The sequence below is a fragment of the Leptodactylus fuscus genome, chromosome 6 (genome assembly GCF_031893055.1).
Source record: "Leptodactylus fuscus isolate aLepFus1 chromosome 6, aLepFus1.hap2, whole genome shotgun sequence".
NCBI lineage: Eukaryota > Metazoa > Chordata > Amphibia > Anura > Leptodactylidae > Leptodactylus > Leptodactylus fuscus.
The window spans coordinates 177,358,990-177,371,203 of NC_134270.1; the positions used below are offsets into that span (position 1 = coordinate 177,358,990).

At 43.5% G+C, this 12,214-nt stretch overlaps 1 protein-coding gene across 1 annotated transcript; it reads left to right on the forward strand.

Moving 5' to 3' along the window:
- The first annotated feature begins 7,019 nt into the window (after positions 1–7,019).
- On the forward strand, positions 7,020–10,682 carry LOC142209875 (nicotinamide N-methyltransferase-like). The gene is made up of 3 exons (XM_075278913.1): positions 7,020–7,185; positions 7,644–7,851; positions 10,253–10,682. The coding sequence occupies exons 1-3, from the start codon at positions 7,035–7,037 to the stop codon at positions 10,680–10,682; spliced, it is 789 nt and encodes a 262-aa protein (XP_075135014.1). The 5' UTR covers positions 7,020–7,034.
- Positions 10,683–12,214: the final 1,532 nt, after the last annotated feature.

Here is a 12,214-nt window from a genome sequence, read left to right on the forward strand (position 1 = left end):
GTGGCATTGATCCCATCACCTACCATAGTACTGATCCACTCACCAGCCACACTTCAGACTGTCCATTCTCATCTTTTGAACCTGTTACAGAAGAGGAAGTCTCTTAGCTACTTTCTTCATCTTGCCCTACAACCTGCAGTAGTGACCCCTTCCCCTCACACCTTCTCCAATCTCTGTCACCTGCTGTCACTACTTACCTTACTAAAATATTTAACCTCTCTCTCTTCTAGAATCTTCCCATCCTCCTTCAAGCATGCTGTTATAACTCTGCTATTGAAAAAAACCCTCCTTGGACCCGTCCTGTGCTGCTAACTATCGACCCGTCTCCAACCTCCCCTTCATCTCTAAACTCTTGGAACGCCTGGCCTATTCTCGTTTAATCCGCTATCTCTCTGCTAACTCTCTTCTTGACCCCTTACAATCTGGTTTCCGCGCTCTGCACTCTACTGAAACGGCTCTCACAAAAGTCTCCAATGTTCTCCTGACGGCTAAATCCAATGGTGACTTCTCTCTTCTTATTCTTGTGGACCTCTCTGCAGCTTTTGACACTGTTGACCATCATCTCCCCCTCACTATACTCCGCTCAGTCGGCCTCATGGACACTGCGCTCTCCTGGTTCTCCTCTTATCTCTCAGACCGCACTTTCTGTGTATCATTTGCGGGCTCTGTTTCCTCCCCTCTTTCCCTTGCTGTTGGGGTTCCTCAGGGCTCGGTCCTAGGCCCCCTGCTCTTTTCTCTCTACACAGCCCCCATTGGACAAACCATTGCCAGATTTGGTTTGCGGTACCATCTTTTTGCCCAATTATACACATCTTCCCGGGATGCAGTGGAGCAACTATGGCTGTATAAGTCTCCACACATCTGAAAAGGTGGTCTTTCCTTAAGGAGTGACATTATCCCCATAATCTGGTCTCTCAGCCTCTCACTTCTACCAAATCAGTTCTCTCTAGGCTGTGCTGATGAAGTCCAACCAGACAGAAATGGTGCCATCCATAGCTGAGATATTTCAAATAATTCGATTTTTAACAAAACCACATAGACATTGATTTGTCTTAGACAAACTAAAATGGCCAACTGTCACATGTATTGTACAGGAGAAATACAGATGTGTCTTTGGAGTCAGCATGACATCATAGCACCTGACATCAGTTGATGGCCTCTCAGACTGTGGTTGGTGGACACTTTATAGTGCTGTTGACATATACACTATATAAGGCATTGTAAGCTTTTGCATGAGGCATTTGTGGCAATGATGGAAGTAATGAAAGATCTGTTATTTATCTTACTATATCATACAGATCACTCAGTTATGAAAAACTTAACATTACAAGGAAAGCGTTAGAGAAACTTAAGCTTATCTAGACTACAAAACTGTTCTGCATCAATGCTGATTCTAAAGAGATTTCTGCAGCAGCATCAGAAGTTTCATTTATGATCTAGTCTATAAGGGAAACCTAGTGGATGGAACAACATCACCCAAAGTGCAATTGGCATTTGAATTCACAGGCAGCCACTTATAGAGTATAGAGCACAAAGGAAAGGATCAAAGACTGTTTAATGTAACGAGGCAAAAAACTGTAACTGCTACATTCTCAAACATTGAATTTCTCTAGCTGGTAGGGTTAGAGTTGTTCTCAGGTGTCGCTCTTGGATTTTTCAGGCAGAGATGTAGTGTTTCTACCTAAGTAAAAAAAAACAAAAACAAAAAAAAACATCCCCTTGACAGGTATATCTCCTAATGTATTCTTACATGAAGCTTAGTCTACACATATTTGGACATTCATCTATTGTCTTACAATTATCTTGACAAGACAATTAAATGTAAAAATCAACATAATGCTATCATCCAGATAAAATAATATACTTTCTTAAAGGGGTATTCCCACGTCGCATACTCACCCGTCTTCGTTTCTGTGAAATCTTCTGTCTTCCGGCTTTTTTTCTTCATTGGTGGGTGGGGTCACATATGCAAAGCCAAGCGGCGAGATGCCGCTGGCCCTGCGTGCGCACTGATAGACCAGTCTAGTCTTCACAATTGCGAATACAGACACGACAGGGTGTCGGGTCTGTATTCGCATTGTGAAGGCTAGACTGGTCTATCAGTGCGCACGCAGGGCCAGCGGCATCTCGCCGCTTGGCTTTGCATATGTGACCGCGGACTGGAATAACAGCATCGCTTCTGCCGCTGCTGGCTTCATGCAGGGCAGAAACATAGCGATGTTGCTGGCTGCACCTGTGCCGGCATCTAACCCTGTATTGGCGGCCCCTTCCCCCAAAGGGTAAACTACCCCCCCCCCCCAGGCTCGCTCCCGTGCACTTAGCCCCTCCTCCCCCCCCCCCCTGAGAGCAGCAGATACATCACTTGACTCATGAGCAGCTAGGTCAGGGCTGTGGCCACAAAAAAATGAATAAAGTAATAAAGTGGACAAACAAAGCAGCTTTTCTGAAGCAATGTATTTAGGAAAAGTCTTACATCCACATTAACAAGCAATATAGATAGGATCCTTGTGATGGGACAACCCCTTTAAGCTCTTCATAATTGTTAGGATTGGGTCCCGCAGGGTTCTCTCTCAGCGCACAGTACCACCTGCGGGTCAATCTAACTCTTGCCCGCGGCCTCGGGTAGTGAGGTGTCTGGAGTGCAAATCCAGCTTTCGGCCTACTGAGCATGCTCAGACATTTTGGAGCCGCTCAGAGGCTAAGTCCCATTTTGCCCATACTGAGCATGATTGGTGACAGCATGGCCACTGCCCTGTTGGGCGGGGACTAGCCTTTATATAGTGTGAGCCGACGCCCATCTGTTGCTCACACTTTGACTAAGTACCGTGAGACAAGAGGTTAGGGCCAGGTTCCAGTTAATGGTAGGAGCAGTCTCTAGGGATCTAGGTAGGATTCCTTGGCCCTGCCAGTGGGAATCAGTAGCTATTTAACTGTCTACTCACTTAGTAGCTCCTAGCTATTGCAGGAGCATGTTTTGTGGCTGACCTGGGGTGAAGGTTAATCCTCGGCAGCCTTGCTGTTTCAGCTGTACTGTGCACCTGTCCAGTGAGGTTAACTGGCAGGGTGTTGTTGCAGCTTGTTCACACTGCGCCACATGACTGCCAGTGCAGTTTAACTGGTTGCACACTGTTCAGACCTTACAGCCGCCCATCTGGGCCTGTGGACCTCGCTGCAGTGCCTTGCAGACTAGCAGGTCTGTCGTTTAAAAATATTTTTAAATATATACACAGAACTGTAACAATAATCTACTGAACAGTATTTCTTTCTTCAGTCCATAACAATAATTGGCACATGCCTACACATCCAGCGGATATTAGATGCTGAAAATAACAGAAGTGATTGCTTAGGAAGGGGCTAGAGAATACATTGTAACTGCACCCAAACCAGAAGGATGCAAAAAGCTGGAGTTGGTGGAGGTCATGAACGGTCCCTTTAAGTGGTTGAATACGATAAACCTTGTGATGTAACTTTTTATCACAGTATATTATTAGGAGACTTTGCTGACCGTGATTGATGGTATCTTCTGACTCATGTACAGTCATGGGTTGTTGTAAATGACTTCTGCAAACAAAAAGATTGCTAGCTCCTATTGACATAGAAATTATAAGGAACCAGATGATCACATTATGTCACTTGATCATTATTTTAATATTTAATGCCTGAATAATTTATGAGCCTTGTTTGTCATATACTTTGTATTCAAAGGAGATCTCAGAGAATAGTAAAAGGCCTTTACTTAGATCAAAACAGTGTTTATTGTGCCATACAGTCCCCAGATAGCTCCATACTGTGTAAATGTAAGATGAGTAAAGGTAAACCGTGGGGAATGTAGTTCAGAGGAGTGGCTCATACTCATTTTAACTCTGAAATGGAGAGCAACATATAATGGCTTGATACGAGATGTACACAGCTGTTCCACTGTCTTTTTAGCGAAACTCTTCTTCATTAGAGCAAAAACAAGGTTTCTCACTAATGCTGGTATTCTCCACTCTGCATACTTGTTACGGTTCTATATATATATATATATATATATATATATATATATATATATATAAATCATTTTTTAAACTACAGAACCTCTGGGCTGCAAGACACTGCAGCGAGGTTCACAGGCCCAATGGTGGGCGGTTGTATGTCTGAACAGCATGCTAAAGTTAAACTGAAGAGACACTGCAGCGTGGTACATAATGTGAACAGAGTGCATTAAACACTGGCAGTGGTGTGGTGCAGTACTCAATGTGAACACAGTGCAAAACACAAACAAAGCTGCCTAGGGTTAACACTCACCCCAGGTCAGCAACAAACACACATGCCCCTGCAACAGCTAGGAGCCACCACAGAAGTCTGACAGTACACATAGGCTATCTCAAAGACCAAACCTGCTGCAGCTCCACAAGCTGGAACGGTGTCTACTGCTCCTAGCCCTGGTGTAGAGCTGACAGTTCAGGGTTTACAGGTCCTACCTAACAGCACCCAGATAGAAGCAGAGAAACCCCACACAGAGGCCTAGTCTGGCAACCTGCCTGAGTACTGGAGCCTATCCCTGAAACTACCGTCAATAGCAAAACTCCATGGACTTTGAGGCGAAGTGTGAGTGTCGGGCGGGTGTCAGCTCACACTATTTAAAGGGAAGTCCCTGCCCAATAGATGCGGTGGTGATGACCTCACCGCTCATGCTCAGTAGGGGAGAAATGGCACTTAGCTTGTGAGCAGCTCCAATACGTTGGAGCATGCTCAGTAGGGCGAAATCTGGGCTTGGACTGACCCACTGGTGGCACTGTGCACTGTGAGAGCAACCTGCAGGACCCAATCCTAACAATACTCGATAATACATAAACCCAGTCCATATAAGAACCATAAAAACCCATATAAGAACTAAGTATTATATAATATGTCTACAACAATTGGTTCTGATTTTTAAACCTGCAGATTTGTAAATATATAGCACAGGTTTAAGGGCCCTTTCATATAAACTATTTCCTGTGCTTGTTCCGTCCATCGAAAATATTGAACAGCACATAAATCTATTATAGTCATTTTGGCAATTCACGTGTTATTTTTCTCATCATCCCGACTACATGAATTATACATATGTATCACAAGAACAGCAGCTAGAATTATAACATGAACCTCCTGGGCTACAATGCAAAATTTGTAATGTGCCCCCACTTACCATGTGCCATCTATAATACTGGTGTCTTCTTATGTTTTGGACAGCGATTGCTTCTTCGGCATCTCCTGTAGCTATGTCCCTGGCATGTAGCTTTACATGATAAACTGACAAATCTTTTTGCTAGCATATCGCTTAGTGACAATGTGTGGCCATTAAATCGTTGGGACAGATACATCAACATCTGATACAAATTGTCATATTTTTGTAAATCTAATTTTAGTCCAAAATATTCCGAATCTGACTTGAAGAAGATGGGCCATGAATTATTGTGCCAAATTTAGCAAAAATTTTGAAGTAGTGCAATTTGTCCAAGTCTAGCAAAGTAAATATGTGACATTATGTAACTTTTCATGTGTTTCGTTAGCTTGTCATCAGAGTTGGGAGCTGGAGAATGATTATTTTAAATGATATGCTACAATTAATGACATTTTACAATTTGATGCAAAAATTGTTATATATTTACTTTCATAGAAATTCAATCATTGAGTTGGAGTCAGTGGTTTGGCCTACTAACTCGACAGCTCTGCTTGTCATTATATTTAGAGATGAACGAGTAGTACTTGATCGAGTAGGTGTTCGATCGAATACTACGGTATTCGAAATACTCGTACTCGATCGAACACTACTAGCTGTTCGAAGTTTAACGTTCGATGCAGAACCAGCGTTGATTGGCAGAATGCTATACATTCTGCCAATCAACGCTGATTCTTCTCTTACCTTTAGAAGTCTTCTCCCGGCGCATCGTCCCTGCAGCGTCTTCCGGCTGGAATTCACTATGCCTGAATTCCAGCCGGAAGAAGGCGCGGGGACACTGCGCCGGGAGAAGACTGCACGGAGAATCCAGCCCGACCATCACTCGTGGACTTGGTAAGTATAATTTTATCGAATTTTGCATACCCTTGAAATGAGCATTTACCCCCATAGACTATAATGGGGTTCAAAATCCGTTTGAACAGTCAAACAGTGAGCGGCTGTTCGAATCGGATTTCGAACCTCGGACATTTTAGTGTTCGCTCATCTCTAATTATATTATATTGAATTTGTTTCATAAAGTTTCCATATCAAACTTATTTCAATAGTCCTTCCACGTGTAACAGTTGGTCTTCTGCTGCTGATTGTGTGTATATATAGTTACAGTGTCTACCCAATCGCCATGATGTGTATATCTGTCAATGAGCAAAAGTGACCCCTTGGCCATGTCAGATAAATATATCATTTATTCATTCATTTAGAGCGTCTGACCTGACGGGACCTGCTCTCGTTTTTTGCACTTGAGAAAGGGGGGCCAGTGTAAGGCCCGAAACGCGTTGTGCTATATGCTGTATTTTTAACTATCCAATAAACCCTATGTGATTGGACCCTGGTTTACCATCTTCCTGAACTTAGCAGTGTGTACGGTTCTCCCTCAACGGACCTTTGGTCCTCTTTTCCTCTCCAGTATTTCCTCCGGTTCTCCGGTGACGGATTGAACTGCTGCCACTCTCACCCTAATACGATTTCAAGTGTTGTGACTATTCACAACCTCATAAGGGGAGAGGTCATCTGGTCCACGTTAATACTTACCCAGTTTTTGATCATCTGTGTACTCTCAAATACTACACTTAGTGCGCTCGGTGTCTTTGTTTTGTTTTAGATAAATATATCATGGAATTATAAGGGGTTAACAAAAAAGAAACTGTTTAAGTAAAGATCATTCCTTCTCCATGTGGTTTTCTCTCCCCATGACTGGCTCATGAATATAATAACACATGATGGGATAAGTAAATATAACTATCCTACTAATGTACAGAGATCCCAAGTACTTCTATACAGACCTTGTGCACCAGTCTAGAAGGAATTATCTGTACCACAAGACTACACGATGGATCCCTGTACTTATAAGCGCTATCATCTACATGACCAGGATGCCAGACAATTTCTGGAGCATTATTTTTCAGATAAATCTGAAGTGGTCTTTGGAGAGGATGGCTTGAAATTTCCCATTACAAGCCTTACAAAAACTTTCACAAAAGGTCTGTATCTTGATTTTTTTTATGTTTCATTTATTTTAACCCTTTAAGGACATGGGGTAGTTTAAGTGCTAAGACTCTGCAACTTTTTTTTCATATTTTCCATCTCCACCTTCCAATACTCACAAGTAGAGATGAGCGAATAGTATTCGAAACTAGAGTTTCCAATACCTCGCTCCCATAGGAATGCATGGGAGCAGCTGTAGATCAAGGGCTTAAGCGCCGGCCGGCGGCGCAGGCTGCTAGCATGCATTCCTATGGGAGCGAGGTATTTGAATCTAGTATTTGAATCAACTCTACTCATAACTTCTTTCTTTCTTTCTTTCTTTCTTTCTTTCTTTCTTTCTCTCTCACGGCTTATTCTTTGCATGACAAGATTTAGTTGGCACAATTTTGGGGTACATTTAATATTTTGTACTAAAGTACTAAATCAATCCCTATATATCATTTTTTTCCTACAGGTCATATTAAAGGAGACATCTTACTGGACCTCAGCATTGGTTCTGTGGTTCATCATCTGTATTCGGCCTGTGAGTTTTTCAAAGACATCATAGTACTGAAGATCAAAGACAGATGTATCCTGGAGCTGAAAAGATGGGTGGACAAACGTACAGGAGCCTTTCATTGGGGCCATGCTGCAAAACATCATGTAGACATAGAAGGGAAAAGGTGAAGTATTTGTCCAACTATTAAGGAAAACCCACTGTCATTGTCATAGAGAACATATGGAGACAGATCTATATTGTGTTCCAAATTATTATACTAATTATTAGAGATGAGCCAGTAGTACTCGATCGAGTAGGTATTTGATGGAATACTACGGTATTCGAAATACTCGTACTCGATCGAGTACCACTCGCTGTTCGAATGTAAAAGTTCGATGCAGAACCAGCATTGATTGGTAGAATGCTATACAGTCGGCCAATCAACGCTGGTTCTTCTCCTACCTTTAGAAGTCTTCTCCGTGCAGCTTCCCCCGGTGTCTTCCGGCTCTTCATTCACTCTGCCAGGCATCGGGCCTGGGCAGAGCCAACTGCGCATGTCCTCTTGTAGTGCGGGCATGCGCAGTCAGCTCTGCCCCAGCCTGATGCCTGGCAGAGTGAATGAAGAGCCGGAAGATGCCGCGGGGACGCTGCACGGAGAAGACTTCTCGGAGGATCCAGCCTGACCCTCACTCGTGGACTTGGTAAGTGTAATTTGATTGAACGTTGCCTACCCCTGAAACGAGCATTTTCCCCCCATAGACTATAATAGGGTTCGATATTCGATTCGAGTAGTCGAATATTGAGGGGCTACTCGAAACGAATATCGAACCTCGGACATTTTACTGTTCGCTCATCTTTACTAATTATATTTTTTCTGATTTTCCTAAATAGCTGATGCAAATGACAAAGCTGATGTACAACAAAGTTTCTGAACATTTTATAGATGGAAAAGAACTGAAAATGGTCATTTGTAGAATTTCCATCGTTAAGAGGTGACATTTACTGAAATCAAAAGTTATTTCAATCAAAAACATCTGAACAGTCCAGGTTACATGTTACATAGGACCCTTCTTTGATATCCCCTTCACAATTCATTGAACTTGGGACTATTCGAATAGTTTCTTTTTGATATTCTTTGCAGGATGTCACTAACACCTTTCAGAGTTGCTGTGTTGATGTGAACCATCTTTCAGCCTCATAGAAATTTTGCTGGAGGATACTCCAAAGATGCTCAATAGGGTTGAGGTCAGGGCAGGATAGTGGCCAAACCATGACTTTCTCTCCTTTTATGCCCATAACACCCAATGACTCAAAGGTCTTCTTTGCTGGGATAAGATTGAGCATTGTCCTGCATGAAGATAGTTTTGCTACAGAAGAAAGTGGTCATTCAGAAACCGTATACTTTTCTGAGGTCATTTTCACACCTTTGAGCACTCCAAAGGAGCCTCTCCCCCATGGTTTTGGCCAAATACATGGTAACACCTCCTACTTGCTGATGTTTCAGCTTTGTTGGGATGTGGTGACCATCCACCAACCATCCACTACTCCATCAATCTAGACCAGGGGTGCCCAATATGTCGATCGTGATCTACTGGTCGATCGCAAAGGACGTATGGGTCGATTGCAGGATGCAGCCAGGGATCCCCGGTGTCTGCTTGGTTACAGTGCAGGCTGAGAGTCGACTCTCAGCCTGTGCTGTAAACAAGCACTCCGGACACTTGCAGGCCGGGCAGCAGCAGCTCCGGGGGATGACGTGCTCCCCGCTCTGCTTGTTCACAGCGCAGGCTGAGAGTCATCTCCAGACAATGGCAGGCGGGGCCGAATAGGTGGCCGAATAGTAGGCTTATGCATAACTAGAAGCCTCTGGAGGATTCTTCACCTTGAGGTTTGTCGGACTCCAAAGGCATCAGCAACTTCAAATCCCTGCTGTGTAATGGTATTTTAGAAGCTGCTCCCTTAATCCAATGAATTTGTCTGGCAGAAACCTTCCTCATTATACCTTTATCTGCACAAACCCATCTGTGCTCTGAATCAGCCACAAATATCTTCACAGTACAATGATCATGCTTAAAGGGATTCTATAATAAAAAAAAAACAAAACAAAAAAAACCAAACCTGTTTTTAAACTAAAAGCACGTAAAAACAGCCTTTAGAAGGGCTACTCATCTTTTACCTTTGTTTTGCAGGTACACGCCACCGTTTTTAAATTTTTCTTCTTTACTTCTTTAGGCTAATTGTGCTCAGAAACACAAGGGGTGTTCCCCCTGTACTCAGTGTTATCATCCATTCCAGTGCCACCTCTGTCTTCTGCTCCTGACGTGTCTCTTCCTCTTCACTCCACATCTTACACGAGACCACCACAAAATAGCAATGGAACATGCACAGTCATCTGTTCCATAAGCCATTTTGGGGTGGTATTGTGTAAGAAGAGGAGGAGACATGTGAGAAGCAAAGACAGAGGTGGCACTAGAATGGATGACAACACTGAGTACAGGGGGAACACCCCTTGTGTTTCTGAGCATAATTAGCCTAAAGAAGTAAAGAAGAAAAATTCCCTTTCTTCACTTTTTTTCTATTTCTTCCAGTCACCAGTTAGAAGACAAAGAAGTGAAAGTGAGATCAGCAATGCAACATGTTCTGAAATGTAACCTGGAGAAAGAAAATATGACCGAGCCGATAGTTTTACCTCCAGCCGATTGTATCATCAGTGCTTGGCTACTAGATGTTATCAGCAAAGATCAAGATGACTACATCAGATATCTCAGGAAGTTCTCAAGATTGCTGAAACCTGGAGGACACTTCATATTACTTGGGTGTTTAGGTATGACATATTATACAGCAGGGAAAGACAAGTTCCATGGTTTCACATATGATGAGGAGTTTGCCAGGAAATCTCTAGAAGGAGAAGATTTTATAATAGATGAGTGTAAGGTTAAGAAGAGAACAGCTGTGAGTGACCTTACTGACTATAAGGCTGTCATATACATTGTAGCTCACAAGGAGAAGAAGCTCTAGGTAGAAATGTAGTGAATAGAGATGAGCGAATAGTAAAATGTTCGAGGTTAGATATTCGTTTCGAGTAGCCCCTCAGTATTCGACTACTCGAATCGAATATCGAACCCTATTATAGTCTATGGGGGGAAAATGCTCATTTCAGGGGTAGGCAACGTCTATCAAATTATACTTACCAAGTCCACGAGTGAGGGTCGGGCTGGATCCTCCGAGAAGTCTTCTCCGTGCAGCGTCCCCGCGGCGTCTTCCGGCTCTTCCAGCTCTTCATTCACTCTGCCAGGCATCAGGCCTGGACAGAGCCGACTGCGCATGCCCACACTACAAGCACTACAAGCGGACATGCGCAGTCGGCTCTGCGCAGGCCTGATGCCTGGCAGAGTGAATTCAGAGCCAAAAGACGCCGCGGGGAAGCTGCGCAGAGAAGACTTCTAAAGGTAGGAGAAGAACCAGCGTTGATTGGCCGACTGTATAGCATTCGGCCAATCAATGCTGGTTCTGCATCGAACTTTTACATTCGAACAGCGAGTGGTACCGATCGAGTACGAGTATTTAGAATACCGCAGTATTCGATCGAATACCTACTCGATCGGGTACTACTCGCTCATCTCTAGTAGTGAACTGATTAGACTCTAGTCAGATTATATCCAAGCCTTCTATCATGGGTATACATCTATAGAATTAACCAAAGTATACCTCCAACAGAAGGTTCCAACATCCATTTGGAACCCTAGGCTTACATGATAAGTACACGGCATGACATATGTCTTTCCGCAGGATGCCTCTGCATAGAATACACAGAAAACAATGCTTTGCTTAAAAGAAAACTAGAAAAACATGGCTTTTTTTTTTTTTTTTCTTTAGGCTGCAATCACACGGAGTAACGCCAGCGTGTATCACAGCCGTACACGCCGGCATTACAGCAGGGCTGCCGTACACTTCACATTCATTTCTATGGGAGCCGGCATACGAGCGCTCCCCTTAGAAATGAATGGGCTGCTTCTTTCACTGCGAGCAGTCCCATTGAAGTGAATGGGAAGTGCTGGCGTGTACGGCTCGGCATGAGCAGAGCTTGCCATATACTACGGCACTTCCCATTCACTTCAATGGGACTGCTCGCAGTGAAAGAAGCAGCCCATTCATTTCTAAGGGGAGCGCTCGTATGCCGGCTCCCATAGAAATGAATGTGAAGTGTACGGCAGCCCTGCTGTAACGTCGGCGTGTATGGCTGTGATACACGCTGGCGTTACTCCGTGTGAATGCAGCCTTAGAAGTGACATCATGAATTGAATAGGACTGAGCTGTAGAATGGCCATGAGACCAATGTAATATTCAATCCATGGCTCGTGGCTTCCTCTATTATATTATTTGCCATCAACAATTTATAGAAAAAAGCGTTAGTTTGCTTAAGTAAAGTCTTGGTTGCACAAATTATGGACCTGCTTAGGTTGAAGAAAGCAAAATGGTGGAGGGTGCAGAGCCCTGCTGTATAGTAACATACACAGCTTGTATATAATGTAAGGCTAGCATAAAGTAAG